General features: G+C 40.5%; 1 protein-coding gene across 3 annotated transcripts in view; it reads left to right on the forward strand.

Moving 5' to 3' along the window:
* Positions 1–23824, forward strand: part of MCF2L (MCF.2 cell line derived transforming sequence like) — a 116101-nt gene that overhangs the window by 1969 nt on the left and 90308 nt on the right. For all 3 annotated transcript variants that reach the window (XM_088668579.1, XM_088668573.1, XM_060273388.2), the window contains exon 2: positions 2671–2860. In XM_088668579.1, coding sequence (XP_088524705.1) covers positions 2692–2860 — 169 coding nt within the window. In that variant the 5' untranslated portion in view covers positions 2671–2691. The remainder of the gene's footprint in view (positions 1–2670; positions 2861–23824) is intronic.

The raw sequence follows: 23824 nt of genomic DNA on the forward strand, positions 1-23824 counted from the left end.
AAGCTGTTTACATGAAGCAGACATTAAAATTGCCAGGAAAATCAGATGTTAAAAAAACTTAGGGAACCTTAAAAAATATTAAAATAGAAATGAAATTAGTAGTTTCAAAAATGCACGTTATAAAATAAAATTACATATTCAAATACACATCAGATATACATGTCTGAGTAGGCCTAATTAGAGTCGCATGCTTCAGTTACTGCGTATTGGTATAAATTTGTGGTGGCTGGTGTCCATTGGAACCGGGAATATGGAAGGCAGAGAAGCCAAGAACAGGTCTTGGGATCTTCCTAAAAAATGTTCAGCAAGTTTCGGGGTATTCTGGTTTTTCTTTTTGAAATATGGCAACCCTAAAAAAGAACCAACAAATTCTACTTCCATCCCCTGCCTGCCTGCTGAAGCAACAAAACTAAGGAAGAGGAGGTTGCCACATGAGTTCCAACCTCAGACTGCTTGTAAGCAAGAAGTCAAGCATGACTTTCATGAGACTTAACTCACAGTTCGGTGGTAAGGTTGCAGCCATGGATGGGATCAGTTATCATTTTGAAAGGATAGATAGTGTGGTTTGTTTTTGTTTTTAGGTGCATAAATTGCAGTTAACAAAAAAATGGCAATCTGAATCCGGTCTGGGGAGCAGTAGAATGGGATGGAGCTTGTACAGCCATTGCTGCATAAAAAGCCCTGCAACACCTGTCAGCCAGGTATAAGTTGTATACAGCACCTACCTGGATAGGATTCTTGGGCAGCCCCCTTGCCGCTGAAGCACCTTATTTCAGGATCCTCTAAAGGCAGTAGCATTGCCTCTTCTGTGCTTTTTGCTGGATCCTTACCCTCCCCAGCGACATAGGTTGGATATTAGCATCACAGTCTAAAAATATAATTTATATCCATAGATAATGAAAAAGCCCAATCCTATTTTATGTTGGAAGTTAAGTTCCACTGTATTTAACAGAGTTTACTCCCAGATAAGGTGTGCAGCCAGGCATACTTACTTGCGAGTAAATTCCATTAAGCACAACGGTGCATACAGTACAACCCCATTAAATGGAAGCAATTGTTGAATTTATTATCTTGGTCTTGTGTTAAAAAATGTACATTATATTTCAAGAAAGAGTCCTGTATTAAAAATCTATATTTTTCCTTTTTTCATAGACGTAAATGTTACAAAGAGGTGGCAACCAGTAGGGTGAAGAAATATCATGTTGTAATAATCTCTTTCAGGTTAATTGTTCCCTTTTTCCCCTGTGTGGTTTGAAAAAAATGCCATGTCTCAATTTAATTCACAATTACATTTTGCTTGGAGCTGCTGAGCTACTGAAGTTCTCTTGAACATTGGAAATTGTATACAGTACACTTCCATGTGTTTTCCCCAAAAAAGTGACTTTTTAGCAAGGTGCACAATAATGCAGGGTGGGGGAGGGAAAAACTTTATATCTTGAAATATTAAAGTATATTTCATACCCCTTAAAATTCATATCCATTTAAATTTTACAAAATTATGTGGTTTGGTTTGGTTGGATTTGTGACGCTTTTGTCACCCTTTGGACAGCTCACAACATATAACATAACCCATAACCCTAAAAATACAACATATAACAACATATAACATATACAACATATAACATAACCCATAACCATAAACATACAGTATTTCAACAGCTAAAAATGAGAATCCCCAAACCTTAAAATAACCTACAAGCAGCAAGCCAACAGCAGAATAGCCTTGCTCCATATATGCCCTCTGGAAGAAATTTTAGTTTTATTTGTCAACTAGATGAATAAAGTATTCATAGTAAACAGCCTGCCAGACTTTCCTGGGGGGAAGAGTTCTACATGAGGGTGCTGCTACTGGAAATGCCCTTGGCTATATATGGCTTTTAGTTTGTCACCTGGTTAAAAATGGATGAAAACAGGGAATTTAATGCATTTTAAATGTCTTCTGTCTTGGGCAAAATTCATCTCTGCCGAGAATTTGGTTTGGAGCTGTTGCTTTTGAGACACAAGCTGCCAGAATGCTGAAAGTCCCAGGATTTTTTTTTATTAAATCTTATGCATACACAGTTATTTATTTTTAAAAGCCTCCTGCCCTCAGCTTGATGACAAGTTTCTGAAAGGAACCAAAAATAAGAAAAGTACCCTGACGGGTGAATCATTATCCTATTTGTGTTTATTCAGAAGTAAGCCCCGTTTAGTTCAGTAGGATTTACTCCTAGGGAAGTGGACATAGGGTTGTAGCCTCTGTGACTTCTGGCTCAATATCTCTTCAGAAAATTTAACATTTAGGCTAATCAATGCCAGCTATCTCTATAATCCTGCCAGGTTCAGCTTGTGAGAGGTTATTTGATGCTTCTCAATATGCCAGAAATCATTTTCTGAAAAGGAATGTTACATTATGAGATAATATATACAGCATTACAAAGGGCAAAATTATCAGCAGCTTGGTCTTTTGTCTAAAAGCATTTGCACGAATTAAATATTTGTTAGGCCTACAGAATAAGCAAAATCTGTATTCTAGTTTTTGAAACAGTCCCTACGAAGTGGCCTCCAGTTTAGAACTAGGGGATGTGTTGTACTTTACAAGGTGCAGAAAACCTAAGAACATGACCATGTCCCCAGATGAGCTGCCGCTGCTTGTGGAATAAACTTGTTTTCTTCCTTTTTAAATTGTAGGAATTGAAGTAAGATACTTTCATGTCTAATTACTGGAGGTTTGTCCTGTGTAAAGAAAATGGAAGTTGCAGCTGTTTTTCAAAAGAAAATCAACCTAATGAAGGGAAAGAAGATATGGATCACCACATTGCGGTATCGGACATCATCCGGCTTGTGCAAGATAAGCAGAAGATGCTGGCAGTACAGCCAGGTAAGGCAATCTGTGCTACACCTTAGAAAGACTTTACAATAAAGCAAGTCTTCCTCTATGTCATATACCCCTGTTTCTCATATTTTAAGACATACCCATAAAATAAGCCATAGCAGGATTTTTAAGCATTCAAGGAATATAAGCCATACCCCGAAAATAAGACATAGTGATAGGCGCAGCAGCAATGCCGGCCGCGGCAGGAGGAGGAGGAAAAAAATAAGACATCCCTTGAAAATAAGCCATAGTGTGTTTTTTTGAGGAAAAAATAAATATAAGACATGTCTTATAATATGAGAAACACGGTATAAAGTCACAAAGAAAATCGATAAAGCAGGGAATACATTTTTTTTAAATGTTGCTAGGAAACTCGGTTCCTCTCCTCCCACATCTTTGACCCTGTGGCCTCTCACACTGGCCTCTATATTCCTGTTTCTCCTATTCATATAGAAACAGCACAGGAGAGGGGCGTTTATGACAGAAAAAGTGTTAAGAGCAGGAAGGAGGTAATTTGTTAACAAATGTGTGAAGCTGTGCCAATAGCTTTTCAGTCTGCGTGTAATATGTTTCCTCTCACCTGTGTTCTCTCACTTCTGTGTCTCCAATCAGCACATCCATTTCCTGCTTCTGCAAAATGTAGGATAAATGAGTTCTAGGTTTTGCGATAAACTTATCTTTAGATTAGCATTTGCATATTTTTCATTGCATCCTAGCACTTCAGAACTTGCTTTCAATACGGTTATTCAGCTAATGTTTGATACTTTGTAGCTAGGGCAATTAATTAGGCGTGCGGTAGACATGTTTCTGGGGAAATAGTGAGCCCCCCCCCGAATTGCCTACCATTTTGCTTTTGCAGATGCTTCCTCCCCCACCCCACCCCTGTTTATGCCATACACTGCAACCAGCTACTTAGAGCAAAAGGGTTGTCTGCTTTATTCAACGTAAGCAGATTCTAGTTTCCTGAAATCCACCATGAACATTCTGATTGTGAGCCGACAACAATACTGTCCAGAAACTCTAGGATGTTAATGTTGAATCAGACTCAAAACTGGAAGTATTGCACAAGGACACATTCCTTAGCCAGGTTAACAAAGTGTTTGAAAACAACTGAATTAAAATATCCTGGGATATTTTGCGCACACACCTAACACCCCCCCCCCCAAATGATAAGTGGCTAAATTTGAAAAAAATGCTTTAGGAAATCTGCTTGTACAAACAGGCTTTTGAGTTTGCTGCAATGCCTGCACATTTCAGAAATACTTGGTGGTGAAAATAGCTAGCAGTGGATGGATACCATATACTGGAAGGACATTATAGGATTCTGGTGAATAAAGTCATCTACGTTTGGTGGTGTAAATTTGCAAGCAAAAAATCAATTTTCAGGTACCAAATGTTCATTTGCACAGTGAATGCACAGGGGGGGGGGGCAAAGGGATCAGGTTTGCATCCCAACCTGAAAACTCGAATGAAATAATAATTAAACCTTTGCTCGTTAGAAAGCCTCTGTAGGAAGCCTCTGTACTGAACATGGATATAAACATTTCTTTTTTCATGTCTGCAAATATTTAATTAGAAAAGGAATAATAATAATAATAATAATAATAATAATAATAATAATAATAATAATAATAGTATTATTTATACCCCACCCATCTGGCTGGGTTTCCCCAGCCACTCTGGGCGGCTTCCAACAAAATATTTAAATACAATAGTCTGTTAGACATTAAAAGCTTCCCTAAACAGGGCTGCCTTCAGATGTCTTCTAAAACTCTGGAAGTTATTTTTCTCTTTGACATCTGGTGGGAGGGCATTCCACAGGGCGGGTGCCACTACCAAGAAGGAGGACTTCAGAAGCTTTTGCTTCTGTTTTTGATTAGCTGCAGCTTGACTTTTCACCCATACCTGACAAACTGTGGTAAATCTTAAACTATTGCCAAACCATGGTTATGAAGCTGCGTTGTTTCAATAAACCATAGTTCAGATTAACCACAGGTCAGGTTGTGTATAATGCTAAGTTGGAGTTATTAAAAAGGAAAGTAAAAGCTTCAGCTGCACTGAGGGGAAAATTCAGGGGGGAGAATATGGTTTATCATGTCCAAACACAGCCAGTATGTGTGTCAGTTGTTCAACTTGTTTTAAAAATGCAAATTGTCAGTTTATACATTTATGTAAATTTCGTTTCACAGCTGCTATGTTCACAGGCTCTAGAAATCTTGAGCAATTATATTTATGAGTGTGGGGAGTGGAGACAGTCGTCAGGCGAGCAGGGTTAAGATTGGGGGGAAGTTCCCCTTAGTTTGACACCCAGCAGAGCTTTCTTCAGCAGCACACTGCTAGAAATGGTAATTCTGCACTCCAGCAGGTGTTCTTTAATTATCTTGGAACAGATTCAACTTAGCTTATTATCAATATAGTAGTTATTTTAATAATGTGGAAATTCAAATGAGAAAGGAAATCACACACCCAGGCAGAAAGTCATCTGTTAAGCATTACACATTTTGCGAAATCCAGTTATTAAGTACAGGCTTCATTCATTAATCCCATACTGCCTCCTGAAATATCACAGAATCTTAGAATTGTATGGTTGGAAGGGATACCGAGGGTCATCTAGTCCAGCCCCCTGCAGGTGCAGAACTTGGATTTTCTTTTTTTGTGAACTAGTGATACATAAGTAGTAATGCTTCCAATTTAAGTTACCCAAGATACAGGTTTTTATTTCCTAAAATAATTAAATGGAAGGTAGCTTGGATGAAAATTGCAGTTTTCATTGCTTTTAGTTAACTGCTTTGACCATCACCACTTAATTTTACCCTTAAAGGGTGTACTTAAGTAAGTGGAAAGTTTTGCTGCTAAATTTTGTGCTGACAATTGAATCTTTAAGCTAGGCTGGCTCAACATAATAAATATGAAGTGAGGTATTCAAAAAATATTTTATGTTGTGTTTACTGCCAGCTTATATCAAGTTATATAACTTTTTTTTGGAACTGACAGTAATATCCCTGAGGAGACTTTCTTTACTTGATACCACCTTGGAATTAACCTTGACTTTATTTAGTATTAGATTAGCTAACTATACTTCAAAGGAGAACTCCGCAGAACTTTTTTAAATGGGGTTTTTAATCCACATTTACTGTATATGCTGCAGTACCAGTTAGCCCAGTATGCTAACTGGAGTATTCACCCCAGGGCTTAAACGATGGGGAAGGGGATGAATTTGGACAATCGGAAGAAAGCTCTCCTCAACCAGCTGAATGTAGACCAAGAATGTGAAAACGTAGGTTTTTGTTAACTTCAACACACACAGTTCAGGTAATTTTCGGAACTGACATTAATTGACCTGAGCAACCTTTACCTGGAGACGCAAGTGATCTTGGTGGCTAGGAGTACCTATTTCTAGCTATGGTCCCTGTTGGGCAGGTATTACTTGGTTACTGTATTCTGTACGGCTTCTAGATTGCAAAATACTCTACCTGGGGATGCCCTTGAAAGCAATTCGGAAACTTCCAACTGGTCCAGAATGCAGCAGCTAGCTTGTGGTCTGTGGTTCCATTTAGAATTCACCCCTTTCCCTAAAACATTCGCACTGGCTGCAGTTCTTTTCTGGATCCAGTTCAAGGCACTCACATTAGTGTTTAAAGCCTCAAGATATCTGAGGCTTCCCTACAAACTCTCAAAGTGTTCAGATGAACAGAGGGGACCTTTCTTGATAGTTCCACCTTTCTTGGAGTGCTGGAAATGTTGCCCTGGGAGATATTTTTTCTCTGTGGCAGCCCCTAAATTGTGTATTTCCATCCCTGCAGAGATGCATCTAGCACTTCTGCTGTATGCAGAAGATAAACCTCTTTACACCCCTTTCCCTTTGATACTTTCTGTTCATTATAAAAGCAAAATCAGTGGCTGAAATTGGTAAACTTATCTCCCTCATCTGATTCCTGGTGAGAGGTCTCTGCACAGACATGCTTCAAAGAAATCAGAGCAGTGATGCTTTTATAGCCATTGATTTAAAATGTTTGTTTTGTGTCTGAGGTAATTTGGCAGTTTCTGAGTTCTTCTTGGTTTTGTGGTTTTATGTCACTGGTATTTTGTGCAATAGGAGGGGAGATTTTCACTGGGGTTTTGGCTGTGGCAATGGGGAGGCTAATCACCCTGCCTTTGTGGTTCTGATTTGGATTGGCAGGCCTTCAAGTTACTGAGCTTTTTTGTGTAAAAAACAACAACAACAACAATTCACAAAGGACTCGCGTCAGAAATGGATTGCTATTTTATGGCTTTGAAAGAAAAATAAATTGAACTTGGATACAAAACGGAAACTGTTAAATTGACATAATCAAAGGCCTACGTGTGGGGTATTTTCAGATAATAAAATGGACAGAGCACAGAAGGTCTTGAAGGTGCATTCCCCCCCCCCCCCCGCTTCTCTCAAAGGAATTGTTTTCTTTATTTTTATTTCCACATAGGCCTTAAAATCTATGTGGACAAAATGTTTCTTACCATAGCCCTTGAGGGCAAATTCCGAGTTTTCACCAATCGACAGTCCCATGTATTTCCAGTTTATGTTTATAAAAACGTAATGCAGAATCCTAATTATTACAAACATCAGTAATAATAATTTATTATTTATACCCCACCCATCTGGCTGGGTTGCCCCAGCCACTCTGGGAGGCTTCCAACAAAATATTAAAATACAATAGTCTGTTAAACATTAAAAGCTTCCCTAAAGAGTAATGCAGGCAACCCCTGATTTGTGCAGGGGCTGCGTTCTGGTCATCACTCACAACAACAGAGCATAAATTCCCTCACACGTGAAAGTCACATATCAAGGGAATGTCTAGGCTAGCAAGAATCCTTCTCCCTGTCGTCAGGAAGATATGGAAAATTGTGTGGAGGGCGTTCCATGATTTGAGCCCCCTTCCGCAGTCTTAAGTGGTACAGTCTAGACCAGGTTTTTCAAACTTGTGACCCTTCAAAAAAAATTGGAATCCAACTCCTTGCTGGTTGGAGCTGAAGGATGCTGAAGACGCAACAAGTTCTGAGAACTACTGGTTCCCCAACCCTGGTCTAGAACAGAAGGCTCAGCACATGATATGTGGTTTTGGTGAGAACCAGCTTAAATCATCAACCATGGAAGGATTAAAGCATATTGGTTGTGTACATTTTCTCCCAATGACTGTTTTAGAAATTGTGTGGCGGTTTTCTTAGTGTCGTCTAACCCACCAACACGGATGAGATGGTGAGATATTTGGTGTATGAACCCTTACTCTCCAGTAGGTGTTGCTGTTGAACCAATGTCGCAGGCTTAGTGATGGAGACATGACTGGGAGTTTAAAACAGGAGGAAAAGGAGGACTTCAATTACTTATACGGGTTGGCAGCGATTGTCAAAGCAATGTACTGTATGTAACCACCTAGGGGGAGACAGAAAGCCTGGTGAGCGAGTCCTTTCCCCTTTAAATCCCCCTTTAAATTTTTAAGGCTTGGGTAATTACCCTGGTTTGTTTTCAAAGTAGGATCATGGCCTTAATGACCCTCTGCCCATTAAGACAGAGAGACAGACAGCAGATAACTCCATTCCTTTCAAAGTCTTAAGCAAAGTCACCTGCATAAGACTTTAGAAGAAGGATGCTCAGAGTTTGCCTGTCTAAGCTGTGCTGATCTAGATCTTCTGAACATGAATCTCACCTTCTCTTTGCATTGAATGAGGCTGCAGAACAGCAAAACGCGCATAGGGATAAAAAGTGCAGAATTCTCCCTTCCCATGGCCTTTCTATCCAAGCATTTTTCTCCCAGGCGCGCACACTTCCAGTATGAGAGGGAAAGCACTTGTGGGAGGGCAGACAGTGGCTGAAGGGAGAGAACCTTTAAGTGATAAGGGGAGCAGTCTATACTGTTTACATGCAATACTTCTGGTGTTTAAAATTGAGATACACACCCCTTTGTGATGGGAATAGAGCTGGGCAATAACTGGTTTTCAAAATCGCAGTAATCTAGAACATTATGATATACTGTGACACATCACAGCGCCTGATATGTCAGTATATCTCTATGTAGAGGCACTGGCTGGCATAAGGTTTTTTCCTCCATCGCGCCTGCTCTTGTGAATCCCTGCCCCCCTGTATGAGGCAGGGGACAGCTGAGCTGGCAAAGTTAACCTGGACGGCAGGAATCAAGAGAAGCATTGGCTGGCTTCACGGTTTTCCCCACATTGTGATTTTTGCGTAGTGCACGTACACAAAATGGTAGGCAGTTATCCTATAGAAATAAAAGTACAGATCTATTAATGCTCTTTTCCTATAAAACATCCTAAAGTGATTTAACCATTTTAAAAACCCCATCAGCATTAAAAAAAAACAGATATGAAACAATTTCAAGTCCAATACAGATGCAGTCTGGGATAAAAATAGCCACTTAAATAAAGAAAGATAATGACTAAAGGGAGACTGTTGGGTGGACACCCCATGAGTTTGCTATCTAGTTTCCCCTCACTAACATAAGGGGACTATAGGAATGACTTCTTGCATTTTCGCTTCTGTTGTGTGATTGGGCAAAGCTACTGTATGTGGGATTATGAATGAATGTATTTAAATTGAAAGCCCCTATAAATGTAACTGTAGGTGTTCAGTAGTAATCCTGCTTGGTTACAAGAGGAATTTCAGATGTGAACACATTCCTGTATTATAAATTTGAAATGGAATCTCAGGATATTCCCTCAGGAGGCGAGACCCAGATCTCCCAGATCCCAGTTTAATTCTGTCCCGTGACCACCAGTAGCCTTGTTAAAACATTGATTGAACTAGTAAATTTCAATCTATGGGCTCTCTTATAGTACCAGGGAGCTGAACACAGAGGGGGGAAACTATATGCAATTCAGTTCTTTCAAAATCAAATGTTGTGTCATTTGATAGTCCCAACTCCTCCCCCCCCCCCAGTATTAACATATCAAATCTCTTCATTTTTTATAAAAAAAGCTAAGATTATTTAAGATTTTGACAGTTTTTCTAAACATTTTAAAGAAAGGAGGAAAACTTAACTATATTGCTGGTATGATATAATGAGTTGCTTTCCTCCTCAAGGGTGAATTTTCTTTTTCTTTGATATGTACTCAAACTGACAAGGTACCAGTGATGTACTCTTGTTCCGTCCTGAAATACCTTTTGGAATTAATGCTATGTGATGATTAAATGTGACATTTTATTAAAATGCCATTTGCTGCGTTTGTTAAGATTAGCCTGACTTGCTCTCAAATGAATGCTCTTGATTTGTATGTTTAATCTCTTTACATGGGAGTCATAAGGAGTGTGGATTAAGAGAGCTTTATATCATCAAAGTTAATTTTAAAATGTACATGGCTGCAGGTATTATCTTAACAAAAAACAACAACCCACACTCACAACCCTACCATTGTTGCTTTGCGATAAATATTAAGGATTAAAATTTAGTTTGCCTCGATTCAGTCTCTTTATAATTCTGTTATAAATAAAATCACCCCCTTCTGATGCCTTTAAATAAAAACTATACTTAATTACGAATCATAACTTTCAAGTTTCATTGGGATTGGAGGCAGTTCAGGACCGTAGCATTATTTTCTAGACTTGGTGGTATCATTATCACTTCATTGTGTTCACCATACTTGACTTGCAACATAAACACTCCAAGTTATGGACGTTTTTGAGCAGAGTCTACCTCTTCCAGCTACAGGAATTGAATATTGGCTCAAGATTTAGACTCCAGGTGTTCAATTTTTGTTCTAGGAAACCTTGGAAGCTTATCTAGGTTTTCTCATATCAAGAAAAACCTCAGTAATGATGTACAGCATACTCTAAAAGAAAGATTGCCCACCGTTGATCTTCATTATGTTGTGTGTAGCAACAGGAAAGTTTGGTTTGCGTTAGGCTACATTGTGGTTAAGCTAAGCCAACATGGTTAGGGACCAACATGTTCCACAGACGCCTCTGCAACACTAACCAAACATGTATCTTAGAACATGACCTTGAGGCCAATGTACAGGTGTTCCTTGACAGACAAAGATAGACCAAATCTGAAAACAGGCAGAAGGCAATTGTTCCACCCACCCCAATCCAAGGCATGATTTGCCACAGAGCTGGAATCTGCAATTATGAAGTGGAATAATTGTGAGGACTGGTAGTGTAGATTGTTGTTGTTGTTGTTGTTGTTGTTTAGTCGTTTAGTCGTGTCCGACTCTTCGTGACCCCATGGACCATAGCACGCCAGGCACTCCTGTCTTGCACTGCCTCCCGTAGTTTGGTCAAACTCATGTTCGTAGCTTCGAGAACACTGTCCAACCATCTTGTCCTCTGTCGTCCCCTTCTCTTAGTGCCCTCAATCTTTCCCAACATCAGGGTCTTTTCCAAGGATTCTTCTCTTCTCATGAGGTGGCCAAAGTATTGGAGCCTCAGCTTCACGATCTGTCCTTCCAGGGAGCACTCAGGGCTGATTTCCTTAAGAATTGATAGGTTTGATCTTCTAGCAGTCCATGGGACTCTCAAGAGTCTCCTCCAGCACCATAATTCAAAAGCATCAATTCTTCGGCGATCAGCCTTCTTTATGGTCCAGCTCTCACTTCCATACATCACTACTGGGAAAACCATAGCTTTAACTATACGGACCTTTGTCGGCAAGGTGATGTCTCTGCTTTTTAAGATGCTGTCTAGGTTTGTCATTGCTTTTCTCCCAAGAAGCAGGCGTCTTTTAATTTCGTGACTGCTGTCACCATCTGCAGTGATCAAGGAGCCCAAGAAAGTAAAATCTCTCACTGCCTCCATTTCTTCCCCTTCTATTTGCCAGGAGGTGATGGGACCAGTGGCCATGATCTTGGTTTTTTTGATGTTGAGCTTCAGACCATATTTTGCGCTCTCCTCTTTCACCCTCATTAAAAGGTTCTTTAATTCCTCCTCGCTTTCTGCCATCAAGGTTGTGTCATCTGCATATCTGAGGTTGTTGATATTTCTTCCGGCAATCTTAATTCCTGCTTGGGATTCATCTAGTCCAGCCTTTCGCATGATGAATTCTGCATATAAGTTAAATAAGCAGGGAGACAATATACAACCTTGTCGTACTCCTTTCCCAATTTTGAACCAATCAGTTGTTCCATATCCAGTTCTAACTGTAGCTTCTTGTCCCACATAGAGATTTCTCAGGAGACAGATGAGGTGATCAGGCACTCCCATTTCTTTAAGAACTTGCCATAGTTTGCTGTGGTCGACACAGTCAAAGGCTTTTGCATAGTCAATGAAGCAGAAGTAGACGTTTTTCTGGAACTCTCTAGCTTTCTCCATAATCCAGCGCATGTTTGCTATTTGGTCTCTGGTTCCTCTGCCCTTTCGAAATCCAGCTTGCACTTCTGGGAGTTCTCGGTCCACATACTGCCTAAGCCTGCCTTGTAGAATTTTAAGCATAACCTTGCTAGCGTGTGAAATGAGCGCAATTGTGCGGTAGTTGGAGCATTCTTTGGCACTGCCCTTCTTTGGAATTGGGATGTAGACTGATCTTCTCCAATCCTCTGGCCATTGCTGAGTTTTCCAAACTTGCTGGCATATTGGGTGTAGCACCTTAACAGCATCATCTTTTAAAATTTTAAATAGTTCAGCTGGAATATCATCACTTCCACTGGCTTTGTTATTAGCAGTGCTTTCTAAGGCCCATTTGACTTCACTCTCCAAGATGTCTGGCTCAAGGTCAGCAAACACACTACCTGGGGTGTACGAGACCTCCATATCTTTCTGGTATAATTCCTCTGTGTATTCTTGCCACCTCTTCTTGATGTCTTCTGCTTCTGTTAGGTCCTTACCACTTTTGTCCTTGATTATGGTAATCTTTGTACGAAATGTTCCTTTCATATCTCCAATTTTCTTGAATGGATCTCTGGTTTTCCCCATTCTATTGTTTTCCTCTATTTCTTTGCATTGCTCATTTAAGAAGACCCTCTTATCTCTCCTTGCTGTTTTTTGGAAATCTGCATTCAGTTTCCTGTATCTTTCCCTATCTCCCTTGCATTTTGCTTGCCTCCTCTCCTCCGCTATTCGTAAGGCCTCGTTGGACAGCCATTTTGCCTTCTTGCATTTCCTTTTCCTTGGGATGGTTTTCGTTGCTGCCTCCTGTATAATGTTACGAGCCTCCATCCATAGTTCTTCAGGCACTCTGTCCACCAAATCTAAATCCTTAAACCTGTTCCTCACTTCCACTGTGTATTCATAAGGGATTTGATTCAGATTGTATCTTACTGGCCCAGTGGTTTTTCCTACTTTCTTCAGTTTAAGCTGGAATTTTGCTATAAGAAGCTGATGATCTGAGTTACAGTCAGCTCCAGGTCTTGTTTTTGCTGATTGTATAGAGCTTCTCCATCTTTGGCTGCAGAGAATATAATCAATCTGATTTCGATGCTGCCCATTTGGTGATATCCATGTGTAGAGTCGTCTCTTGTGTTGTTGGAAGAGAGTGTTTGTGATGACCAGCTTGTTCTCTTGACAGAACTCTATTAGCCTTTGCCCTGCTTCATTTTGAACTCGCAAGGCCAAACTTGCCAGTTGTTCCTTTTATCTCTTGATTCCCTACTTTAGCATTCCAATCCCCTGTAATGAGAAGAACATCCTTCTTTGGTGTCATTTCTAGAAGGTGTTGTAGGTCTTCATAGAATTGGTCAATTTCACTTTCTTCAGCACCGGTAGTTGGTGCATAAACTTGGATTACTGTGATGTTAAAAGGTCTGCCTTGGATTCGTATCGAGATCATTCTGTCATTTTTGAGATTGCATCCCATTACAGCTTTTGCCACTCTTTTGTTGACTATGAGGGCCACTCCATTTCTTCTACAGGATTCTTGCCCACAGTAGTAGATATGATAGTCACCCGAACTGAATTCACCCATTCCCTTCCATTTTAGTTCACTGATGCCCAGGATGTCGATATTTATTCTTGTCATCTCATTTTTGACCACATCCAGCTTACCTCTATTCATGGTTCTTACATTCCAGGTTCCTATGCAATATTTTTCTTTACAGCATCGGACTTTCCTTTCGCTTCCAGGCATATCCGCAACTGAGCGTCCTTTCGGCTTTGGCCCAGCCGCTTCATCAGCTCTGAATCTACTTGTACTTGTCCTCCGCTCTTCCTCAGTAGCATGTTGGACGCCTTCCGACCTGAGGGGCTCATCTTCCAGCGTCATAACTTTTATATGCCTGTTGTCTTTGTCCATGGAGTTTTCTTGGCAGGGATACTGGAGTGGCTTGCCAGTTCCTTCTCCAGGTGGATCACGTTTAGTCAAAACTCTCCACTATGACCTGTCCATCTTGGGTGGCCCTGCATGGCATAGCTCATAGCTTCTCTGAGTTATTCAAGCCCCTTCGCCACGACAAGGCATTGATCCATGAAGGGGGTAGTGTAGATTACTCATTTTAAATTGGGTAGAGAACCTTTTTGACTTCCAAGGGCCATCCACCTATCAATTGCATGTTGTCATGATGATGTCAAATGAGTGACAGGTGGGCAGGGCCACCTCTCAAAATTCCTTGTGTTTTGCAAGTCTCCACACTCTCCCCTTTTCAGCTTCTCAGATTAAGGACTTGAAGGGGGGAGACTTCCAAAAGGCTTTAAGACAGCCACTGGCTTCCTGTTTGAGCATGTGGAGGACTGGAAGTTCTTTTAAATTTAGGGGGGGGCACAGTTGACCAAGAACCGATGCAGTGGGAGTTTTCTGTAGAGTCTCATAGAAACATACATAATACTTTGGAAATAAACTTCTCATTTTTGCAATATATGGGGTATAATCATTCATGGATTTTAGAATGCTGAACTCTTCTAATGTAATTTTCTGTAGCAGATTAAGCAAAAGAAACAACCCTATTTGTTGTTTCTCAACATTTATCTACTAGCCAAAACAAAAAAAGGGGCTTCTATTCTCACCCTGGATAAATTTTATTATACACACAGGAGAACTGAAAAGGTGTACAGTATACCATGTACATACTTTGGTTGGATATAATATTACTGCTGATTTTGGGGTGGGGTGAGGCTTTCAAATGGTATTCTTAATATTTAGGCTGCAACCCTAGACAGAGGGTCAGACTTGACTGCAGGGGATCTGAAATTCAAAAAGCTGTAGATCATAAATGTACAGTAGTTTCCTTCTGGGTTGTGATCCAAGCAGGACCGCTGGTAAGGCCAGAATATTTTAAATCATCACTTCGTTGTTTGACATGTCTTTTGCAGAGTAAGAATCTGGACTTGAATACCAAGTGGTATTGAGTTTTCTTTTGTTCTCCACTTACTGCATCAGATTAATTTTCTTAAAAGGGAAAAAAATAGCTAAGGCTAAAAAGGAAATAAATTTCCCGGGACTTAAATAGTTGAGGCACATAAATAAAACTAATAGTGTGCTGTGAATTATGGGTTCTGCCATTAGACCAGTTGAAAAATCCCACGGTTCAACTGCATCTGGGTACTTCCAAGTTTGTGTTGTTTGTTGTACCTTCTGCTACAGTAAATGGACAGTTCATTACTTAAAAAGCCGTGAGCCTTTGCTCTTGGGTTAATTCAACTACTGTACAGTGAAAGGGAAAATGTGGGTTTGGGTGTCTTAAGAGGTTTCCTGGTGAGATTGCTGCCTTCAGGAAGTGGAATTAGTTAAGAACATGCTACAAGAACTAAGATTAACATATCCTAGTAACGCATAAGGACAACAACAAAAATGCCTCATTAAAGTTTGCAGTGTTAGTCCTCACACTATTTGTGATGCAGGGACTGGGGCTCTAGAAATAATTAGTGGATATTTGAGCAAATTAGGCCAGCCTCTCGAAATTTTTGAGCCGAATATCTGTTGAAGACACAGGTTTTGCACTTAACTCTGCATTCCTGCACGTGTACTATCTCTAGTTCAAGGAAAGCTCACAACGCAGGACCCACACCATGCAGGGCTCCAGGCAACTTACAAAGGGTTGCCTATTTTTGTGGTTCCTCATCACAGCCTTCCCACACGTGGGAGCAAAAATCAGCTTGCATTCTGGTTTTGTAGAGGAAGGGTAGGTTGCTCACCCATAATTCATACTGAGTTGCCCTACAGCAGGCATCCCCAAACTCGGCCCTCCAGATGTTTTGGGACTACAACTCCCATTATCCCTAGCTAACAGGACCAGTGGTCAGGGATGATGGGAACTGTAGTCCCCAAAACATATGGAGGGCCGAGTTTGGGGATGCCTGCCCTACAGCTTTCATAATTACTATTGGTTATGCTGTGCTGATGGGAGGTGGAATCCAACCATTTCTAGAGTTGACCACATTGGCTCCCCTCTGGTTTATGCAGCACTTGACTGCTTAATCACAGTCAATTGATTTCAGTTTTCTAATGTTCATAAATCCAAAACTAACATGGTAAAAAATGGCTTCTAAGCAAGGTATTTTATTTTAAATGTAGCACTTTAAGTTGTGACTATCCATGGCACCTTAAGGTGAAAGGCAGGTAATAAATCAAATTATCATCAACATTATTATTAATAATAATAATTTAAAATGTGGCTTTTGTCTTAATTAAATAGTGCTCATCTGAAACAACATGACGTTTGTTTCTTTTTTCCAAAGATCATAACACTTCCGTCTTCCATTATAAATTTTCACCAGCACTGGGTCAAACCTCCTAGGTCAAGTAAGGCCTCTGCTTGTGGGAGTTTCTAATGTGAAGAAGAGAGAACCATGGAGTCCCTAGGAAATTTACTTTATTTTTATTTAATTATAATTAGATTAATTAAATGCTATTTTTAATTAAAACATTATTTTACCACCCCCCATGAAAAATTCAAGCTTGTGTCATAGCAATATTAATGGCCAAGGGATTATGTCCAGAGAAGCACACTGGCTTTAAGAAGGAGGTGGAATCTGTTGTCTATGTTCTGTGAAAAGAGCAAGGCTGAGAAAGAGATCTTTATCCTCGGTAACTCAGAAGAATTGAGCTCGGGTCTCATTCTAAATCACAGTCTCTTTTCCAGTCCTTCCCAAACTTTTCAGGGTTTAGCTTGCTGAGTTACAGTGGAAGGAGTGAGAAGAGTATATGTGGCCAGCATTGCACCTTGTTAAGACCATCACTGGACCATGCCTACTTGAGTCCACCATGGCTTTTGACCTGATCTTATTGACTCAATGGCTGAGACTCTCTCTTAGCTGAGTAAACTTGAAGCCATTCTGAAACTGAAGGCAGGGTTCGAAATTAGCAGGGCGCCAGGCACATTTTGCTCCTATAGATTCTTCATTTGCTAGCACTTCCAAAAGTCTGGGTGCCATATTTTGAACCTAGCTGACACTCAGGGATTACTGAAATGTATGTGCTTTGAAGCCTTGAAGTATATGTTAAGGAAAGTCAATATGTTAAGGAATTTTAACAATAAAGAGTAGAGTGTTTTGAAAACTGAAGTATGGTACCAATTTTTTTATTGTAAACACTCAATGAAATGTATTAACAATTTCTGTTAAACGTGATATTAACAGTGTGTCACTTACGTGAATTGCATATTAATTCATGTTTATTAAAATAATAAATAGAAAGTGTTGCTGATGCTGACTGCCTCCACCCCACCCCCACCCACCCCAGTCTGTCTTGGCGCCCACAACCCAGGTCCCAGAAGCCATTTGGCTCCTAGCTTCTCTATCCCAGTTTCCAACACTGATTTAAAGACTTAAGGGATATAGCCCAGGCATCCCCAAACTCCGGCCCTCCAGATGTTTTGGACTACAATTCCCATCATCCCTGACCACTGGTCCTGTTAGCTAGGGATCATGGGAGTTGTAGGCCAAAACATCTGGAGGGCCGCAGTTTGGGGATGCCTGATATAGCCAAATGTCAGTAGCAGTTGATGCACTGGATTTATGTTTTCATTCATTTCATTTCATTTTCAAAAGTCCAACCAGACAGCAATTTAAAAACAGCAAGTATTTCATCTAAACTAGGCTTACTTGGCTGCTTCCTATGGAAAGGAAATTCTGTGTCCTCCCCTTTTTATGTTCAGAGCTGTATTATCTTTCAAAGCTGTGTTAGCTTTCCTCTCTTTAAGGAAACAGCAGGCAGCTTCAGTATAGATGTGCTGCTGAAGCAGAGCAGCGCTGGGATGTGTGAAGGAGACCTGGCTAATGAAAGCTTCGCGTTAATTCTGAAATCTAATAGCAATTCAGCGTGGGAGCAAGGCTGGGTGGGGGTCGCTTCGTGGAGGAGGGGAGAATTTTTTTAAAAAAGCGATATTGATGTAATTATCATTCATGACTGCCTCTCCACAGCATCCCTCCTTTTCCGTGCATTGCGGAGGGAGGGTGCTTGCACCTCCTTTTGAGCTAACATGGAGATGGAGGGGGGGAAATGTCTGTGTGCAGTAACTGAAATGCAGTGCTGTTGAAGCAGTGCTGTAGGTTGCCCCCCCCCCCAAATAATGTTTCTACTTTATGATGGGGAGAAGAATGTTTCCTGTGCGTTGCCTTTGTTAGAGAATGAGATGCTGGCTAAAAACTGAAGAAATGGCTATGGAAGAATTGGATTGGAGATTGTATGCTGTTTCTCAGCACACTGGTAGGAGGAGCTGCAGGTCTTAAATACTGTAATGTGTTTTTGACACTTGGTGTTTTTAATAAGATTTTTTTAAAAAATAATAATAACCTGGTTGTAATTGGCATGATAATTACATATGTCTGTTGATGGAAACTTTATCTGCTGATGGATACTAGGACCTGACCTTGCCTTGAACAGCCTTTGTTAGCAAATGAAGGTCTGTATTGAAGCTTCCAGGGGAAATGTACACTTGTTCATAGATGGCTCCTAATTCGTAGACATCAGGTACAAACCATCGCGATTCTCCCAAGATTGCTTTCTAAAAATACAACCTTGAAATTACTTGTGCGACAGAGGGACGCTGTGAGCTAATTTTAGTCTGGCTTCAGACCGGCTTTTTAAATAATGTTTTATTGCAGGACTTGTTTTCTGAATCGGGAAGACATTCATAGATTCTCTAAAAACCTAATGATGTTAAGGAATTTTATCATTGTTTAATAGCTGCTTAGTTGTGTCGGAAGTTCAAGAAGTTCCCCTATGCATCTTTCATGAAACAATTAAATGGGCATTTTGCATAAAGATTTCACCCTGTACCGAAAATGCTTTACATATATTAGCCAAGTAATCCTTTAAGCAAGCCTATTAAGTAGGCTAGTGTTTGTCTTCCTGTTAATACACTGCATTGGGAAGGCAGCCGAGAGACAGCAGCCTGCCTAAGGCAACCTAGTGAGTTCATGGCTGAGCTGAGATTTGAACTACTGACTTGTTTGCCCGTGTTCCAACTACTACCATGTACCAGAGAGCATAGCAAGGACGGATGACGAAGGGGACTTTGTCACATTCGTCCTTTCTAGGTCCCCCCCCCCCCCAATCAAACATGGTAACCTGTGATGCTTTACAATAGCACAGGAAACAGTAACACCATCCAAAAAGAAGGTTGGATACTGAACAGATTTTCCTACACCGACTTCTCCCCTTCCTTTGCTGTGTAAATAGGTATCAATGCCATACTGCTGGGGGGGGGGATAATTCCCCCGGAGCCCTCTTCATATGTGCTATTAGCATAAGGACATAAAAACATCATACTTCCTTGCCATTCTGTGCTATTAATGTTGCTTAATTTCTGCCAGGGTTCCAAACTGTCCTTTCGTTTTTTTCACGAAGTATCTGAGATAATTAACAAAATGGCTGATGATTGTAGAGCTGTAGTGATTAGATGCATTAAGGATTTGCTTAAAATGAGCAAATGGCTTATAATCTTCATCTTGTTTCTTCTCTGCTGAACGTTTTCTGTTTCTTATTGCCTTTTTGCTGTTAGATTTTATTTATTATTATTTTTCTTGAATTGTTTTCATATTGTTGTAAACCACTCTGAGCTCTGTGAGTGCATTGAAAGATTGAAGTATTAATCTTCCTAATAAAAACATTTCTTAACCAAGTATGTTCTTAAGTGTCGTACATTATTTATTAGTGCTAAGGTAGGGTTGTGTGAGCTTGTGTGTGTGTGCTGTGATGCGACTTCTACTCTTAATTTCTGGTGGTGCTTTCTATCTCTGAGTGCACAAAAATTGAACATTAAACTCAATCTATGACTTGCTGTGCCTCGTAATACAGGTTTTGTGCTTCCTACCATGTAATATATTTTAAGCTCCCATAAAACATGTTGTGAAATGGGAATTTTGCTTTTATTTTTAAATTTCTACTTCCATTTATTACTATTATTATTATTATTATTATTATTATTTGAGCAGGACATGTTGAATGAATTAGATACTTAACAGAGTTCTTGGGGAGGAAAGTGTGTCTGTTCCAGGAATGCAAATATTGCCATGGGACTAAATCTAAGGACACAGTCAAGGTCAAAAGAGTTTTGCTTTTAACTTCTGCAAGACCTGCTACATAGATAATGCTAGAAGTCAGTGCCATAATTTTTAAAAAGGCTTAGGTTTTTGATATAGGCAATCTGTTTATAATAGGACTGTTATTAGTCAAATTAATAACACTACATAGGCTATTCATATAAGCTCCAGAAACCTGCATTTCATAAAATGTTGTAGTGCTAATTATGCAGAAATGAGCGTAATTTATCAGAGGTGTGTGTGTGTGTGTGTGTACGTGTACCCAGTACACTGTATGTCAGGCATAGGCAAACTCGGCCCTCCAGATGCTTTGGGACTACAACTCCCATCATCCCTAGCTAACAGGACTATTGGTCAGGGATTGTATGTGGATTGGGCCCTCTGAACCACTCACAAAAGAGGCCTCAGATTTGAATGGGCTTTGTGCCATATGCAGATTTGTGTCCTCTTTTGTGGGCAGAGTGGAGTGCTCAAAAAATAAATAGTAGAAAAGTCTTACCCTGTTGAATTTCTGCCCTCCACAGAGCTGTTATAAGGGTACATGAACCCCATAGGGCAACTCTAAGCTGAGGGTAGTAATGGTTGCTCTGACATACCTGGCAGTAGGGCCTATTACACACAAACATACTTCTGAGCAGACATGTACAGAGAGAGAAGCCATTTTGTGTATGACCAAGACACACAGGACTGCTAACACGCATGCCACTTTCGGCCCTGGAATAGGGCAGAATGGGCTAACACACAACCAGTGACAAACACATTGACCTGTAACACAACCCCCATGCAAACGGGGAGTTGCCTGTATATCATTGTAAAAAGGTAAAGGGACCCCTGACCATTAGGTCCAGTCACTGACGACTCTGGGGTTGCGGCGCTCATCTCGCTTTACTGGCTGAGGGAGCCGGCATACAGCTTCCAGGTCATGTGGCCAGCATGACTAAGCTGCTTCTGGCGAACCAGAGCAGTGCACGGAAACGCCATTTACCTTCCCGCCGGTGTGGTACCTATTTATCTACTTGTACGTTGACGTGCTTTCGGACTGCTAGGTTGGCAGGGTATATCATTTTATACTTCTTAGTAAAATGTTAACTGTACAATGGTCTTTAGCACCTACACTAGAAAGAGCCATAGCCATGCCTGCTGCTAAGTTTTCAGTTTGCATTTGCCATTGGCTGGGAGCGGGGGAGAATACTTAACACCCACCTGCCGTTGTGTAGCCTAGTAGTATTTGCAGAAAAATGACTATACTTACCACACAATTCATTGTAACAGTGTACAATATGTCTGCATATTGGAGTTACTGTGTGAAATATCTCTGCTGTTTTGTCTCCCAACAACTCTTGAAACTTACAGTGAAGTCACCAAAGCAATGATCATGTGCATGTGTAGTTGCACATGTATACAGTCTCTGAGTATACTTAGTAAAATACCAATACTGATTTAACAGCCTTTTAAAAGGTTGATGCACACTGAATATTTCAAAACAAGCGAACCATTCCTAATAGGAAGGGAGAAATCCACCTTTCCCCCATATATCTGATTTTAATGACATTTCCCTCTTTCTCAGTAATGGCCACACCGCTCCAAATTAATATCGAAACAGCAGGTTTTCATTCCCCCCCCTGGTAGTTTTACCTCTGCCCAACTGCTAGTCACCTTAACACATGTCAGTAACTTGAAGGATTAGAAGGGAGGGGAGCACATGCAGAATAGAGCCTTACTGATATGCCCAGTAGCACCAAACTATAATGGGGAAGGATACTTTTCCTCCTATTGTAAAAATCTCAAACTTTTCAATCAACAATATCACACAGATTCCCAGCATATCAGCTCCCAAACTGAATAGTAGCTGGCCCCTTCTGGAGTTAAAGCTACTGCAGTGAAGTCCAGCATAGAATCTAGTTGACAGTGCAGTGGTTTTAATAATGTGAAGATTGCTACTGTTGTTGCTGCTGCTGCTGCACTGTGGTCCCTATGCTTCTGGGACAGATATCCCAATTAGTTAACATGTAAATTACACAAAAGACGGGGGAGGTGATTCCATCAGGGAGTGGGATTTACATAAGCTCATCTCTGCTTCCAGTAAAATGCCTTGTGGAAGTTCTTCTGACGTTATATTAAAAACCCATCCACATTTCACGATTTAACAAGTGGGATCTGCAACCAAATGTTGCTGTAGACCCCCGGCTCTAACAGAGGTTCTCCTGTTCCAGGTTCAGCCTGCCCACCAGCCAGCCTGCCTTTTCCAGGGGGAGCAGAGGGAGACAGGCTAGGTGGGTAACAGGCTCTATCTAGTGTGCCTATCTATCTATCTATCTATCATCTATCTATCTATCTATCTATCTATCTAGTGTGCAGTATTCCTACTGCAGTGATGAACTCAGATGGTTGGGGAGCAGCAGGGAAGGAAGATTAGGTGGGGATCTTAGAGTGGGGAGTGCCAAGTGAAGTGGATGATGGGCCTGAGTAAACAGGCAGTTCAAGGGGTGTGTTTTGCACCACCTTGAGCCTCTGGACCAGGCTGAAAGAGTGCATTGCAATAATCGAATCTTGAGGTTACCAATGCATGAATCACTGTGGCCAGAATATTCATGTCCAAGGTCATCTGTAATTCACGCATCAGCTGTGGCTGGTAAAATTCTAGGAGATTTGTAGTGATTTCTTTGTTGACTTCTAATGTACTAAGCTGTCTGTGATAATTTGAGATCTAAGACTGTTTTTAGACTAGTAATGGTTGGCGACTTTTGCTACCCTGTAGCAATTTTCAGGTTCTGGTTCCTGTGAAATGTCACCTTATGTAGCACTGCGCTGTCTATAAATAAAACTTGTTAAAGCATATTTTCTCTTGGGAGACCCAAGTCTTCGACCACATTAAAACCTCTAAGGCTGGAGGGCTAACCGTTACCTTGGATTGGCTTTTAAGGTATCAAACAGTTTCAGATTTACTCTTGATCTCATTTTAACACCTTGAATAACTGGAGTGGCTTGTATCTGTTTTCATTGGCTGCTCTACTGCATATTTTAATTTTAATGTAACTGTGCAGTTCTTACTCATTCTGACACTGGCAGTCTCTCATATGAATATCTACTTGTGTACATTCTCTGTTATAAAAATTGCTGTGAGGATTGAAATAGGTTTTTTGTGCATAAAGGGTGATTGGAAGCAATGGGAACTGAAGTGCTCAAAAGTGTATTTTTGTACACCATGATCTATCATTAATTTGGGATCTAATCCAGCCAATTCCTGGTCAGTGCACCAAGGTTCAATGGCTCTTCCAATCAGGGTTCAGATTTGGTAATTTGCAACCCAAAGAGATGGAGAGAAAAGTGTGATACCACAGACTAAACACTGTAACTGAAACGAATCAAGTGGTTAATTAGTGTACAGTGTTTCAGTTTAAGGCTTATTGTTATCTGAATGTTACTGTGGAATCTGGAAAGGATAGCAATTTAACACAATGGAATAGGGAGATAAAAGTTCCTGTGGTTTAAAAATGGTGTAAGAATTGCATTAGAGTTGACAAAACAATCACAATTTTCTGTTTCAATCCCATCCTAACTGAAGATTTTGCCTT

This window comes from Zootoca vivipara, chromosome 4 (genome assembly GCF_965207765.1).
Source record: "Zootoca vivipara chromosome 4, rZooViv2.hap1.1, whole genome shotgun sequence".
NCBI classification, from domain to species: domain Eukaryota; kingdom Metazoa; phylum Chordata; class Lepidosauria; order Squamata; family Lacertidae; genus Zootoca; species Zootoca vivipara.